The 16618-nt window shown below is 37.1% G+C and overlaps 1 protein-coding gene across 1 annotated transcript in view; it reads left to right on the top strand.

Annotated features, from left to right (window-relative positions):
- The window catches only part of STK32B (serine/threonine kinase 32B), a 175297-nt gene that overhangs the window by 27554 nt on the left and 131125 nt on the right, over window positions 1-16618 (top strand). The window contains exons 2-3 of the mRNA XM_027642940.1: window positions 656-711; window positions 8314-8465. Of these exons, the coding sequence (XP_027498741.1) occupies window positions 656-711; window positions 8314-8465 (208 nt within the window). The remainder of the gene's footprint in view (window positions 1-655; window positions 712-8313; window positions 8466-16618) is intronic.

Below are 16618 nucleotides of genomic sequence, written 5' to 3'. Positions count from 1 at the left end.
CTCACAGCAAACCACTTCAGTGTCTAGGTCAGGCTGTGCTGTCAGATTTTCACGAAGTGTGAGTTAATCCAGTCTACTGCCAAGCTAAAATGAAATCTCTCAGAACTTACGTTACATAATAAAATAGTCTTACAATATTACTATTATTTATTGCATTAAGGTGGAAAAGTTTGGAGGGGCTGATCATACTAGTTCATCATATGAAAAGTTTCCATCACTGTAACAGAATGTAGGATTAATGTAACAATACTATCCTTATATTACTATGTATGTGTAGGAAGATGGTGTTACTTACCTGAATTACTTAGTGCACTTTTAATAGTTCATAATATTTCTGGAAAATGCTAATGGCTGCACAATGCTAACTTATGTCTTGTTACTTGGTTAGGACAGAGATATGTTTCTCTTTGGAGATAACTGAGCACTGGAGGCATTGGACCAAGATGAATTGATGAACAAAATGAATGCAGCATATTTTAAAGAAAAATTCCTCTTTGTTACCTATTAAATATATTTGGTGTTTTAAGAAAAAAAGTGAATATAACATGGTAAAGTTATGTTAGTTGGAATCAATATAATATTTCTTATCTGATTTCTGATTCTGACTTAGCAAGCTACAAACTATTTTCCTTTTCTTTTCTCCTTTATTTTGCAGTTAACTTTGACCACTTTCAAATATTGCGGGCTATTGGGAAAGGGAGTTTTGGAAAGGTAAGAATCAACTTATTTTTAGCAGTTAAAAATCTAAGAGGGAATTCCTTTGTGTTTTTCTGGTAACCTGATTAGGGTAAAATAACGTTGGTTTTGTAGCCTTTTCCTTCTCAAAGACATCTGATCACCACTATGAACTGAGTCTGACTACTCACTAAATTATTTTTATTGTAATACATTCACTAAAATCAATTGAACAAAAATTATTGTAATAACTAAGTCTCCCCAATGGGGATTAGCAGAGTTTAGAAATCTGTCCTCAAAACAAAAAGAAACAAAAAAGTAGGAGCAGACTACTTCTTTAGACAGTCTACTAAAGTGATCTTGTTCTTAAATCTTTGGACTCATTTGTGTCTTTAAAATAATTGCAGTATTTTAAAGGCACTTTACATAGATTAAATCCACTTGGGACTGTATAAACTGACATACACTATAATTATGATCATTGAGTATATGTTTGTTTAATTCGACAGGATTTCGCTGAAACAGAGAAGATTAATGGTTTGTTTACACATGAATAGACAACCTTTATTTTTTATTATAATTATTATAACAAGGTTTTAAATTTTAATATGGGTAAATACAAGGCCATGAAGCCAGAGAAAATCATATTATAAAAATATTAGAAACCATTTCTCATGGGAATACATTTGAAGATGAAATATAACTGATACCTCATCAGGTAACTGATCAAGCAACAGCTAGGTAGATCTAGATTTGAATGATTCTTGAGTATGTGCCGGGTCAGTGCTGATGAGATACTTCTGTAGTCATGTGTTAAGAACACACACAGGATTTTGCTGTTTCTTGGACTTCTTGCAGAAAAATTACTTTAATTTTAGATATTTCTTGCAGAAGAGCATAGTGCCTCATGGCATGGTTCTTATTTGATTCAGTTGTTTTCAAGAGAAACCCTCTCTGAAGTCAATGGGAGAATATGCTGCAAGTCCAACATGGTTTTTCAGAACCCCTTAAAAATCAGGCAGGTGGAGAACTATGATTGTTTATGATCACAATACAGTGATGAAATGCCATGTCAAAATAAATAGAGGTTCAAGAGTTCAAGTTAGACATAGGAAAAGAAGTTAAAGATATATCCAAATCATGTTGGCCCTTGCAAAGATCACCTGCACCCCTCTTTATTCAAAGCTTTTGCATTCACATCTCTACTATCTCTGCCCTTTCAAAGGGTCCCTCAGCCTTCCACACCATGCAGGAAAATAAAAGAAAACTACCTGCGTTTTGAAGGCTTGTTAGTTAATGTTTGATCTACTCTTTTCCATGGCATTCAGGAAACAGGTGAATGTTTCTATGATATTTCTAGAAACATCTAACTTTCTTACAGGTTTAAATGACTGCAGTGTTCTAGTGAATCTACTTTGGAGAATCTGCATTGGTGAGAACAGAGTTTCACAGCCCTCAGAGAACATGTTTAATGCAAGAAAGGACTCATGCATGAGTACCTTCTAAACTTAAATCCTTATTTTGCAGCTGTCAAATACAACAGCAAAGTCCTTGTTGGAACAGGCTTTTTTTTCTTTTTTTTTCTTTTTTGTTTTCCCAAATGAATTCAGTCTTCTGACAAATCACCTTGTTTTGCCTTCCACAGGCAGGGAAATAAAGAAACCCATTTTCAAGCGACCTATTATAACATAGCCAAAAGCACAACATGGTAAATTAGTCACCATTTCAAGTGTCTTTTCTGTGAGACAGTCTTGCCTTTATTGGTCATTTAGAAGCCTCATTGCTGGCAACTTTTCCTATTACTGTCCTTCTGGAAGTACCTGGCAGTAGAAAACGTCAACAAACGTTGGAAGACTGTTAATCTCTATTGTTAGCTGTTTAATGTTTGGAGTCCATTGTGTTCTAGCATCTTGCAACACATAACTGTGTTCAGTATCATGTTTTCCTTAAACTGCCTGCTTCCTTTATGGCTCCACTGTGGCCTTTTCTGTTTTCTGAGAGCAAAAGGATGTTTTAAGACATGCTCTACTTTTTTATTTTATTGTTGTTGGTACAATAGCTCCCTCTCTCTCTCAATATTTCTTAAATTACTCTGGTTGCTACAGCAACCTTAGGCCTCAGCAGGATATTGCTGCAGAAGGTATCTGACATGGCAGAACCTCTACACAGCTCAGCTCTCTCTTGTGCACAGAGCTCAAGGTGATCCTCGGCACCTCACCTCCTCCCTTGGGGCTGACTGATTCAGCAGCTGTGCTCTGTCCTCCCAGCTGGCTTCAGAAAGCAGCTCCCTGCCTTTTCCTTTGGAATTTTCAGTCACACTAGCAATATTTGCTGTTACAGGAATTCGTAGGCCATTTGGTATCAAATGCTTTGTATCTCAAGAGCTCGCCTTTTCTGAGAAGTGGCCTCTTGCTTTAAGATGCTACCTCAGTTCGTGCTGCTTCTTAGGGACATGTTAAGAGCAAATGCTGTCTCACAGACACTGTAGCATATTCCCCAGGAAAAATGAAGATACAACACAGCAGTTTTGAGGAGGGTAGGCAATAGGTGTGGAGAGAAGAGAAATCACCAGCATGCTCCTTTTTCTGGAAACAATCAGGCTCCCTTCAAAGGTGACCTTTGAGAGCTCAGGATGCGCCTTGGCAAGGGACAGATGAAGAAGGCAAGCTTCAAGCTGTGTGGGACCATCACAGCCAAAATTTCTGTGCAAGTTAGTGGTTCTTTTGTTCAAGCCACTACTTGTCAGGGATATTATAGTACCAATTTTCTTCAAGTTCTCCGTTCATGGGAGCAGGTGTATTGAGCAATCTGACTTCCTTAAATTAAATTTAAATTATAATTTCGATGTACAAATTCACTTCTTTTTGTCTGAGATGGTGAGACACAAGACTTGGTTCTAATTATTTTGGTATATTTATATATATTTATAAATTTATATTTATATATTTGCTAATTTTTTATAAAACAGTGACTTCCCGTGCTGAAGTAATTGAAATTGTACTGGTGTAAAACAGATGGGAGCCTAGAATCACGTCTGCATTGATTGAGGGTACTTTGCTAAATATTATGCAAAATATTTCAGAAAAAATATGCTACTATCCTAAAAGCAACAAAACACACAACTGCAGAGTATTAATATTGTTTGACAGTATAACAACCTATTTTTTTAGCATGAGTTAATATGAAAGGATAGTAAACAGATGCTTGGGCTGCTCCAGATGTCATGTTTTGCTCAAGGGAATCTGGGAATGAATCCCCCTATTTCAAGGAAATTCCCTGGCAGTGTAAAGATAAAATTATGATATCCATTCTCCAGCCTCTTTGTGTAAATTTTTCCAACTTTTCTTGTAGGCTAAGACTATGAGCAATAGTTTTTCAGAGCACATGGATAAGAACACAAAATGTAGCAGTATTTGAGGCATGTGCTTGGTAGCAGATTTGTCAGTTCCCACCCTGAAGCATATAGCTGACTTCTGTCTTGCAGTCCCTATGTCTGGGTGAGTGCCTTCTGCCTGTGGCACTGCAACAGCCCCTCTGCTGGGCTGTGATTCCTCATGGTAGCTATAGCTGCCCCATCTGATCTACTGACAGGACATAAGATGCATAATAGTATCATGCAGGAGCACAGATGCAATATGCACTCCAGCTTCCAGCTCTCCACCTTGCACAGAGTGACCTTGCACAGAGAAGCTTTCTCTGCCTGTGGTTTTGCATCTCTCCTTTTTTTATGACCTCTCATGAAACCATGTCATGTGCTAGTTTGAGAGGTCTAAGTACTTGTACCAACTTCAGACCAAAATGTCTTTATCGAGAGTAAGTGCACCTCCTCCTCACTCTTTCCAGACCAAGCACATAGCATCTAGAAGTCTTTTCTAGTGGGAAACAGGAGAAATCTTGTGTTTACTGCAAGTCAGATTTTTCAGCCCTCCCCATCTTTTGCTCTTGGAAAAGCTTCTCTGAACCTACCTATGGCTGCTCAACCAACACAGCATTATGCAGCTTTCTGCAGCAAACCTTGAGCAAATTCTGCCCCAGTTTTACTCAGCATAACTCTCTCACTTCACTTAGCTCTGCAATAGCCCATAGGGCACTCTGTCACCCATAGCACTGTGTCTGTATGATCTCTTAAACTTCAGATTAAACTCAATCTGTAAGTGCTCTATTTTTCTTGTGTGAAATCAGAGGAAATCCAAGAAGGTAGTTTACAAATGGAACATAGCACATGCTGTTCTTGAAAAATGAAGTTTAGCCCTACAGTCATAATCTATTGGTTTCCTTCCCCTGGCTCTGAGGGAAAGTGGCTCCAAGTCAGCCTCTGGTCAAATGTATTTTAACCTAATAGGTTTTAAGGCAACTTACTGTTACTTTCTCCCAGAAATAATGAAAGATACCACCCTGTGATGACAGGAAAGGCATGTAGAAAAACCCTCTTTATAAAGGGAATATTTTCACAAGAGACTTTTAAAGATAAGCGCAATACAACTACAAAGAAAATGAATAGTGAGTCATAATGCCTACCTTTAAACACGTAGTTGTCTACATGATGCCTACATCCAAACTAGTAATCTACAGTCACTTTATGAAGGACATTAGAAGGGAAACCATCCCTCTAGAGATGGACACGTTTAGATCTATACCTTATGTGGAGATGAATGTGCCTGTCCTTCTCTCCTGACTCTGAAGCTGGGTAGTTAGTTGTTGAGTTCACGACATTTGGTTTGAAGCATCACAGTGTCTGGGGTTTGGTAAAGGATATTCACAAAAAAATGGAAAGAGAATGTTTTAGTAATGTGACCATGACAGGCTTCCATACTGATACTTGTAAATAACGCAATTCTGCAGAGAATTGCATTATAATGAGTCATCACAGAATTTGTTTGTTCAGGTGCCAGAGCACCTGTTTCTCCATTTTAAAATTACTCCTTGGAAAAAAAAAACAGAAATTCAATCATTTCCCATTAAGACTCCACATGTGAGGAGAGCTCAAGGGCTTTTCCTTTTTTTCTTGCACTAGTGGAAAGTTTCAGCCTATTGATGTCCTGCTCAGAGGAAGAGCTGACAGCCAGCAGGTAGAAGTGCCAGAGAGGATCTCCACTATGATTCAGTGCTGTCAGAGCAACATCAGGCATTTTTTCACAGTAACATCAGTGTGGATGCAGGTTGTGTTTCCTGATTTTTAGTAGGAAGTAGCTTTATTATAGTAATTAAAATTCTATTGATTTTGAAACCATGTTAAAATATGTACATAGGCACACATTCCTAGAAAATGTTTGCTATCATTCTGCTTTGAAGCTGTGTGCTAGAGAAGCTTCTACTAACAACAGAAGGTCTGTTTCAAGTGTGCTGAATACCCTTGTCTGTATTGGCAAGTAAGAGAACTGAGAGCCTTCTATAGTCACAGCAGCTTTTCAAAACCTGTTTACATTACACATCTAGATGCTGTGTATGATCCTAGTTCAAACCTGCTCAAACCTGTAACTCTCAGTTAGTAAAAGCCAATCCTCTCAGCAGACTTTCTAGTCAAGCTTTCATTGGGGAGGCTTTTTATGTAGTAGAATAGGAGACTTCTTCAAACATCTTGGTCTTGGCCAAGTTACACACAAAAATCGTGCTGCAAATTCATGTAAGTGAATGAATTTCGGGACTTAGGTTCTGAGCCAAAATCCCAAAATTTTGTACTTTGTAATGTAATAGAGTTTAATTAGAATGTTCACATAGTCTAGGACAGCATGTCAGGAACTGCCCCTGAAGATCCTTGTTATGCTTTTGAATGACCTGTGTAAGCTTGAACAGTTAATTTCCATTCTTCCACTTCAGTTCAAAACCACCTGCTATATCTTCTTCCCCCAAAAGGCCAACCACAATGCCCCATCATTCCACAGCCTGGGTTCTCTGCATATAAATATGAACCTTTATTTATCTTGAGGGCATCACCAATATTCAGACTTTCCATAACAGTCCAAGATGGAAAAATGAAACAAAACTTCAGTACTCACCATTGTGCAACACTGATAGGCTCAAAACAGAATGTTGCCATCCATGTTTTCCTTAGTTAGCAGAACATCTTCTGGTATTAGAGAAGGTAATTAGAATCTTTGCTTAATCACACCTTATCCTTATAGGTTAAAATTACTCTATTAACTCCTCTATTTAGAGTAGATTTGAGCTCAAAGACACACTTCTTTTCAGAGAAATAAATATGTTTTGGTTTCCTTGGTCCTGTTCCTCCCAGTTTCAGCTATGGGAAGTTGCCTCAGCTTCTCCAGACCATTTCTGAATATTGAGCACACAAGTTCCTCAAAATACAACTCAGACCTATGGATTTCTTTTTGGCTGTCACCAAATTGTAATTTGATATCTGAGCATGAATTTTATGAGTGTGTACTATTCTTTTATGTATGTATAATATGGGAGTGTTTATGTGTGCATGTGTGGATGTAGATAAATATACAAATAAAATAATAATGTCCACAACAAGGGGCACTATTATATCCAGAATACCTTCGAATTTAGGCATTACAGAGTTATGATACCTAAACCAGACACTTCCAGTACATAATCTGTATTTGTACTGAAGATTAAAATTTCTAATTGGAGCCTATGGCTGTATCAGTAATACACATGTTGCACCAAAACAATATTTTCAGTTAGTATTCTCTTGGCTGTGAGGACACATTAGAAGTGTCATTTCAAAAAGTTCTGATCAGTTAACAACAAAACTCCCTTCAGAGCAAAAGTCTGTTGAGGATACATTTTCCCTCTAGGTGTGGATATAGGGCTGTTATGAAAATAATTTTTACAGCAGCTTTGGGGATGAGACACAGAACAAATTTATATTTCTGTGTTGCCAGAAATCACATGTAAAATTATGCTTCTTGGGTATGGTGCTAGTGACTTTCCAGCTCCATTCTCAAGGCAAACTACCATGATGAAAAACAATCCAGGTTTAACATGGGAGTTCTCTTGACTAAGATTTTCTTCATGCATTTATAACATTATCTGGCTTCTTAAAAAAAAGAAAAAAAAAAAAAGAAAAAAAAAAAGAGAGACAGAGAAAAGAAAACAAAGTAAAAGGAAAGAAATTTACTGCCAGAGACTAAATCGTTACAATGGTCTCTTGTGAATTCAGAAATATTATGATGAATCTCAGTACAAAAACTCTTTTTCCTTTCAACAATAATTAAAGGAGTATAATTCTGATATTTAGATGAAATATTGAGCCTTGGGAACATAGGCAAGGTTTATGATGCAGTAATCAAGATGTGTGTACCGATTTACAGGAATGAGGACAATGACTGTGCATTTTCCTAAGCAGTAGGCAATAATTTCTGTGGCTAATGAAATAGCCTGTGAATCCAGCAGTTGGAGTGTATTCCTCCCAGCTTTACCATGTGACTTCTGAATGTTAGGGCATTTATGCTTCCCTGTTTCTCCTTATGCAGGGTTTGGGTGTTCTTTTGTAAATTCTTTTTATTATAATCTATTACAAAGAATCTTGCAGAGATGTGAACTTTTTGAAGGTGTTACTCAGTTGTAGTATCTGATTTAGTATCATAAAAGGATCCTTTTTCTCAAAGTCACAATTGAGTTTACTTTCTCAAGGTGTCAGAATTTTTCTTTTACTTTGCTGTCAATTAGGTGTGTATTGTACAGAAGAGAGACACCAAGAAAATGTATGCCATGAAATACATGAATAAACAGAAGTGCATTGAGAGAGATGAAGTTCGAAATGTTTTCCGGGAGCTACAGATAATGCAAGGCCTGGAACATCCCTTCCTAGTTAATCTGTGGTAAGAAAACCTCTAAAACGTTATCAAGGATCTCTTGTTTTCTCCTTATTGCTGGGTCAGTTCAGACTGTGGAAGTAATGAAAGCTGAAAAGAATAAAAGATTTTGGTGACCATTTTTGTTGAATTATTAAGGTTTTGCAGAGGGTTTCAATATTCATCAGTATTTTTAAGGTGCCTTTTTACACTGGATTATTTAAACATCATATTCACCTGTTCACTTCTGATTTAGTTTTCTCCAGATTGATAAAGAAGTGTGTGGAAATGTGTGTTCTGTCCAGCTTCAGCATTTATTTTTGTCAATACCTGGGCTAAAAATCTCCTATAAAGCTGTAGAATATCAAAACCTGTAATTCTATTAATTAATTTTTTTTAGTTGATTCAGAGAAAATTCAAACCTCAATTACTTAAAAAAATTACTGACATGGAACAACACAAAAGCATCTTTTTGTCACTGGAATGTCTCATATTTTCCCTCTGCTTGGTCACACAGGCGTGTGAGAAAATTCTTGTCTAAAAAAATGTAATGACTAACTTCAACTACACCACCAACTTAAAACATATGCTGGCTTTTATGGAGTGAGAGTAATAATGGGATGCAGATTTTTCCTACCTTTTCTGAAAATGACCTATATAATTTAAAAAAAATTAAAAAAAGAACCTAGACTGGGGGGACATAAACCATTACAATATGAACATTTTTCAGTTTGTGAATAGTTTGATTGGCTGCAGATGGTCACAATGCAAACAGACCTTCTGTTTTGTGAATTTAGCTGTGTTACTAGAGGTCAGTTTCTAACCTACAGTGTTGTACCTGTCCTTTAGCTCACTCTTGACCTGTAAACGTGAAAAATTCCTGTTGCCAGTTTAGAATCTTTCATGAATTAAAAGCCAAATTATGTTCTCTCTTAAGTGAACACAGCTTTAGCATAATTGCAGTCGCTTATAACAGCAAAGCATTGGAGCCCAAAATTGATTCCAAAAGGACCTAATCATATATGCATATAAAAATATATGTTCTCCACTTAACATGAATGATCATATTTGAGCTACTCTAATATCCTGCTGAAGGCTTAAAGAAAAATACATAAAAATTTTGATTCTAATACAAAACTTTCCCAGTATATTTTCCAAGGTTCCATCAACCTGTACTCTGGGAATTTCTTTGACAAAGACAGGTATATCTGGATTTAAGAGCCTGTGAATTTCTCTGTCATGTGTTTGCCTAACCTTTTTGAAATCATACTAACTTTTTAACCCACTATCTTTATGAAGAGATGTGAAAGTCTCCACTGTGTAACTAAACACTGTACAAAACCAGTCACAGGTTAATGCCATCTACAAGATAAACATAACAGTGGTGAAGGACTAAGGAGCAAATGTTTTTTGTGAAACAAAATGTATGTTCGATTCCAATTAGTGAATTGATAATCAGATAATAAATATTCTTTATTATTTTCTTTTTTCAAGATTAAACTTGAAATAAGCAATACCTTAAAATGTATTAGGTGTGATGATGATTTTTATTCTTCTTGCAATTCTAAGATACTGTCACAAGATCTCAAGACTCAAGTGTTAGATGTTTTTATGTCATATGTGTATATGAGAAATGCAGAAAATGAAAAAGAAATGTAGTACTCTAGAATTTACAAAACTTTCAGGCAAAAAGGACACTATTCAAGATGCTCCTTTGCACTGACAATGTTCTATATCTGATGTCTCTAGCAATGGCCATAGCTGACCAATCTATCTAGGATGCTTATTCATTAGAATGACAGCTCTCATGGATGAGCCCTGAAATTTATCACTTGCATTAAAGTTTGTGACCCAGCTCAGCAGCCAACAGTCCTATCTCCCCGTGGCCAAGGTTTTCAGATCTATGGTATGAAAAAGAAGAACATGGAATAGTCTGAAGACTATTCCAGATCTAAAATCAGTGCCCACATTCGGGGATAGCCCTGTGAAAACATGCAGTTTGCTCGTGCAACCATTAAACTCCTGATGCCTTGAGCATCTCAGTGCTTCCCACTCTGCAATATCCATGGAGATAACTCACCTTGGTTCTTCTTAGGGCCAAAGCACCAACATGTGAAGGTACAGCTAAGCTCATAGGTGAACAGCATCCAGGAACCCCAAATAACTCTTTCCCTATAACAGACTCATAATATGTTTCTATAATTAGCCTTGCACAATTCTAAATGAATTTAAAATAGCTTCCGATTTATTTCTAGAGTGCCTACATTTGCAGACTGCAGTAGCGTGTTTCAAACTTTTGAATGTTCTCTCTCAGCTTTCACCTGAATTTCAAGATGTTCTACACAGTCTTCAAATAATGATTTCTGTTACTTAACTACAAGTGCAAACCACAAAAATCATAAGAAATCCATGAATAATGTTCACATCTGTTCTATTAAAACTAAGCCATAGGAAGCTCTTAAACATACTAATTATATTAAATGTATTTAATAATTGAAACTATAATTTATTTCTGTATATACTACCATGAAAAAGGGAATACTGCAAGTACGAATGGAATAGTCCTTAAATATGTTATTCCCAGAAATAACTTCTTAAAATAACAACATTTTCATCTATTGTTGGTGAACTAGCATTCTGTTTAATGTATTTTTACTTGCAGTTTAGATGAAATAATAATTTGCATCAAATACATTTACATTGTAGCTGTAACTTAAACTAGATGATTAGCAGGAATCCATGAGTTTTCCTCTTATGAGTCAATTCCTGACATACTAATGGAAGGAAATAGTTGAATCTGCATTTCTTCTATAGCAACTGCAACTAGATTTGCTTCATTTTTTGGAGTTAGATTTCTCTGTTCATTTCATAGATTGCACTGTAAATGTACAAACGGGCTGTAAGAGGAGCTACTAATTTTGTCTTATTTTGAAAACTGGAATATTAATTTAACAGGGAATAGTTATGTCATGATGTATAGGGAATAACGCAGCTGCAGTTTGTTTAAATGCCAAGTTGCTTTTGGCGATGTCTGTGTTTCTGGGCTCTGTCACACTCTCTAAGGGTTCACATCACTTTTCAGAAGTCCTGCCTAAAGTATGATTTTGGTAACTAAAGCTCAGGAATCCAACTAGCCTACTAATGTTAATTGGCATGTTTCTAGTTAGTTTGGGTATCCCACTTTGCTTTCCTGAGGGTATTCAGAAGTAATTTTTCTGAGAAGGTAAGTACAAACCTGCCATTGAGAGCACTGCTGCAGCCCCCACATCAGTAGACCGGCACCGACATTCTGTTCACTTAACTAAAATACAACTAATTCTCCTAGAGAAAGTCAGAAATACAGTTATAGTCAGGACTTAGACAAGAAGCTGTTAACAGCTCTTCCAAAAATGTTAAATTGTGACTCTTAACATTGAATTGTAGCTGGATGAAAACCAAAACCAGACCTTGGATGAGGAACTTTTGTAAAGTGCGTTTGCATAAAACACTTTGTGGGCTTGTGGTTAAACAGTCATGTAGTCTGTGAAGAATTGGGAATCTAGCTGCCCATGCGGAAGGAAGCCTGGAGCTGATGTTTTCAGCTGTCCAGATAAACTGACTACTTGTCTACCGAGACAAACTCACTACTTGTCTACTAAAGCAAATGTGATGGTAGTGCCAATAGATTTGTTGATATCAATGTATTTATCTTGTTTGCCCCTTGCAATCTCAGAGAGAAGTAATTCTCTGCCTTGATGACGCTTCAAAAGTCTTTGGAAAAATCTACATTTCTCCATTTATTTGAAAAGCAAAATAGGTCCTTATTTTGGTCGCATTGTTCCTTCCCCTATATTCCTCCCTCTCCTAATCCCCAGCTGTATGAAGTAAGACTTAAGCTTAGATAGGTAGCCTAGGTCTGATTGGCTGTTCTTTGGTCTGGAAGGGATATACATGATGAAAAAATTAGGGAATTTTATAATCAAAATACTTGTATTTTTTTCAAAGTATCATTTTCTCTAAGAATTATTTCAGTGTCTTAATTTTTTTTTTTTTACATTGGGTTGAATTGAAATGAAATCTTAGGACTTTTAATTAAAAATGTCAAATCCTAAATCCATAATGAAAAGCATATTTGGAAGAAATTTTGTCACAATCACCTTTTCATGAGTTTGTGGGACCATCCTTGACCAAAACTGCTGATTTTCAAAAGTTTATCATCTGGACTTCAAAATAATACAGTAGTAAATCTCCCAACAATTTCTTGAACAAAATGGAATACTAACCAAGCATAGTAATCTTTCTTTGAAAAATTACATCATCAAAAATAAAAGCTGGCAATTCAAGAAACAAATACGAAGACTGGAAAACCCTTTAGATTTTTATGATAACTCTAAAAATTAATGAGATACGCATATACAATCTGTCATCAGTCAAATTCTTGTGGAGAGAAAGAAGAGAAAGAAGGTAAGCATTCTCTAGTGGGAAATTCTGCTGGCATCCGTTAGTATCTGCAGCATACACAAGAATACAGAACAGCTCATATAAAACAAAGGTAGCATCTCAACTCCAAAAGATCTGTATTAAAAAGCTTTTCGCAGCTCATGCATCTTCTCGGAGCTTTATTAAATTTAACTTCACAATCTCAACTTATAAATCACATTATTTGAAGTATGAACTGTCTTTCATAACATCTGACACAGGAAGGAATCATTCTTCTGCAAATTCTCATAATGGCTTTGAGGATAACAGTGGTTTTTCAGGAAGGGCTTGGGGTTGATTTATAACCTTCATTTTAGAAGTGAAATTGAATAAATGCTTAAAGATATGTGAGCCTTGTAGCCAGTTTTATCACCATTAGAGGTATTTCTGGTAATAGAGATTCCTTCTTGGAATGAAAAGCAGTCATGTTTTTTATCAGACCTTTTTTTTATGTCATGGGTATTTCAAGCATAGATGAATGAGCTGTAGAAATGTCAGTTGCTAACTTAGTCCCACCTTGAGACTACAGCGTTCCTCTCTAAGATCCAGCCTTTTATCCATGTTTATCCTCCTCTAAATATCTGAGTGTCCCCTGGGCAAGATGAGTAGTGTTCCTGAAAGTATTCATATTTTAAATATCTTTCTCACAATGTGCATTAGGACTGCATCAAGAGCCAAATTACTTCCTGTGTGCCAATGCAGCTAGATTTGGTATTACATGACTTGCCTTTGAACATGAGTAAATGTTTGAAGCATCCACTGGCTGCTCTGAAAATAACTTGGCTTACGAGAAAAGACAGATATTTTTTGCAAACAAAATCATGTATCAAAGTGGTTTCTCTGCTGATGTGGACAGAAAATCTGAAAAAAATTTGGACCATTCCTCAGAAGTTTTGAAACATTGAAGTGATGTTATTTTTAACAACCTTGCTTAAAGATGTCATATATTTTTTAACTTGTCAGAACTTTTTCTAAGTCAGCAGAGGGAGAAAGATGAAAATTTACTTTTGTCTTCTTACAGTTCACTTTCCAAGTGTAGACAAAACGATATGTTTGATTTATTTAACAAGCCATGAAGAAGTGCTAACTGCATTCGCAGTGTGGCTATGTATTGTGATGTATTTTTCTTTCTACCCATCAGTCTATGGAAACTGCATGTATTTCATGACAGACCTACAGAAGTACATTACTGTTACCAGCTACAGTAAGACTAAGTTTCAAATCCAAGGAAAACTGGAACAAGTGAAGAATACACATTGTAGCAAAAATGCTCATGCATTTCTGAATTGCCTGATACCCCAACCTGTCTTTAAAAGAAAAAGGAGGTAGAAAAGAGGGGAAAAAAAGGATTCTGGAGAGGAGAAATGATTTTTTCAGTCTTAAGTGTTGGATGGGTTGTTCAGTGTACACACATATACAGATACATAAATGGAAATTATCACTTTCATGTGAAAGTGTTCTTTTTAGAATAGTTGAGGAGCAATGTCACCTTGGACTACCCCATAGCATGGCTTTGCTCCTCAGGTTGGCATCAAAAATATGCAAAAGTCTACTTAGGGAAGCAAGAAGACCTGACCAAGTGGTGGACCAAGTTTACTGCTGGGTGGAGCTGAAAATAACCAACCAAGGAGTACCAGTTACATATCAGAAACCTAAAGCACCAGGAGGAGGTGGTTTAGGTCAGTCTCAGGTGAGCTTGCTTAGTGGCTGTGGTATTGTGGCTGCGTAACTTGCCTTGACATATGAGACGTAATCTGGAGTGAAATAGTTTTATAGGGGATTAAAAATTTATTTTCTGACATGTAGTGTGGCCAGCTTTCTGAGCTTCATGAGACACCACGTTAAAGGCTGTGAGTGAAGTCCATGATCTAACAGAAAAATTGCATTATGTTTCTGGAAGGGAGCAATGGGGTTGTGGTCTTTCCTGTTGAGACCCAGGTTGGGTGTTTGCAGCTGGCCTGACTGTCCCTTCAGCAGTAAGAAATCCTGCTGAAAAGGAAAGGCAAGCTGTATTGATGTCTGTCTTCACAGTATGTTGTGGATCCCCAAAAGGTCATGAAACAACACATCCTGATACACATTCACTTTTCCTGGGGAAGGTGCTCAGTGCTCTTAACTATCTTTGGTTATTCCCAGCTGCTCTAAATCTGGCTTATGGGAAGAAATACTATGGTGTTGCCCTCATTGGCTATGTCTGTACTACTAATTTAAAGCCAGATATCCTTCCTGGACTCTTAAACCCAATCTTCCATACTGCTAAATGTTTTAGGCCTGCTCCTAGCCTAGCTGTGGGCAGGGGAATGAGCACCATCTATGGGAAGTCCCAGGTGCAGCTATGTCGCTCCCCGTAGGTAGGCAGCTTGCGTGCCATCACTCTGGTTTTTGGAGCTGACCAGGCACAGACTTTTCTGTGCCATTTGGTGTCAGCGCTGGAGAACAGTCACTGACATGTTTATTGATACAACATGCTTTTCTTACTTTTGTGAATGTAGCTAAGGTCAGGGACCCTAGGCCATGTGTCGTGGTTTAGGAATGGTATTCTCCAGTTCAGTGTTCCCACTGAAACCACTCCAAAACGCATTCCACTCATTCACTCCCTGCTCCCCCTCCCCTGAAGCAGGCTGGAGAGGAGAACTGGAGGCACAAAAAGTAAAGATCACAGGTTGAGATAAGAACAATTTACTGGAAATACCAATGAGGTAAGAAAAAGTACTGTAATAGCAACAATATTAATAAAAAAAGTTTACAGTGGAGGTGAATGATTGCACCACCACTCTACCCGGAGAGGACTCCCCCACCCCAGCAACTACATGAGGTGCTACAGAATAACCTCCCTGTCCTGGCCATGTCCCTCCTGGTTCCTGCAAAAGTTAACCTTGTCCTGGCCAGAACCAGGACACCACATAATTCTGGGCCATTCTAGATATCCAGTGGGGTCTAAGTTTCTTTTCCAGGCAAGAAGAAATTGTAAATCAAGGGAGTAAGATATATTCAGCATCTTGCACAGAGCTTAGATGGATGAACTCTTTTTGCTATAGAGGGAGCAAAACGCGAGTGCTTTCCTCAAATAGCTAGATCAGTTCATCACTGCATGAATGCAAATCTGGAATAGGTAAAAATATTGAAGTTTTATGTCTAAGACTGAAAAAAATTCTGTCCTCCAGAGCCTTAGAAGAGACAATGATGGAGGAAAAAGGGCAGGGAAAGGTGATGAGGCAGCAGAAAGGGTAGGATAATTGGAAGAAGAGAGTATAGAAAAGATTTGTCTTGAGTTGTAACTGTTCAGGATATTATTTCTAGCTGTGGAAATTACATTGGACTCAACACTGCCAGCTGGTAACCTCTGGTGCTTGTGCTAAATGAATGTTAGCTGTAACATCTTCACTACTGATGAATGCGAGATTCAATAGTTAGTTATTTTTTTGTGCTGATTTTAATACCCTAAGAAAATAATTTTCAGTATTGGGACACTGCCTTGATAAATGTTGTTCTGGTGATTGATGAGAAACTGCTGTAACCTTGAAATATATATCTTTAGACTCTACTTTAATACATTCCTCATAAAAGCAGGAATTTGCCTTTGGCGTAGTTTAAGTTTTGATCTTTTCTGCATTAGAAACTGCTGTACAAGATATTTCATCTCCTGTGTGTTTTGCTGTATCCTGGGATCTTTCTTAGGAGCATGTCTTCTGCGTCATTCTTACTGAGAGAGAGACTTCATT

Source organism: Corapipo altera, unplaced genomic scaffold (genome assembly GCF_003945725.1).
Source record: "Corapipo altera isolate COAL_440 unplaced genomic scaffold, ASM394572v1 22, whole genome shotgun sequence".
NCBI classification, from domain to species: domain Eukaryota; kingdom Metazoa; phylum Chordata; class Aves; order Passeriformes; family Pipridae; genus Corapipo; species Corapipo altera.
This window is presented reverse-complemented; position numbering and strand designations above follow the sequence as displayed.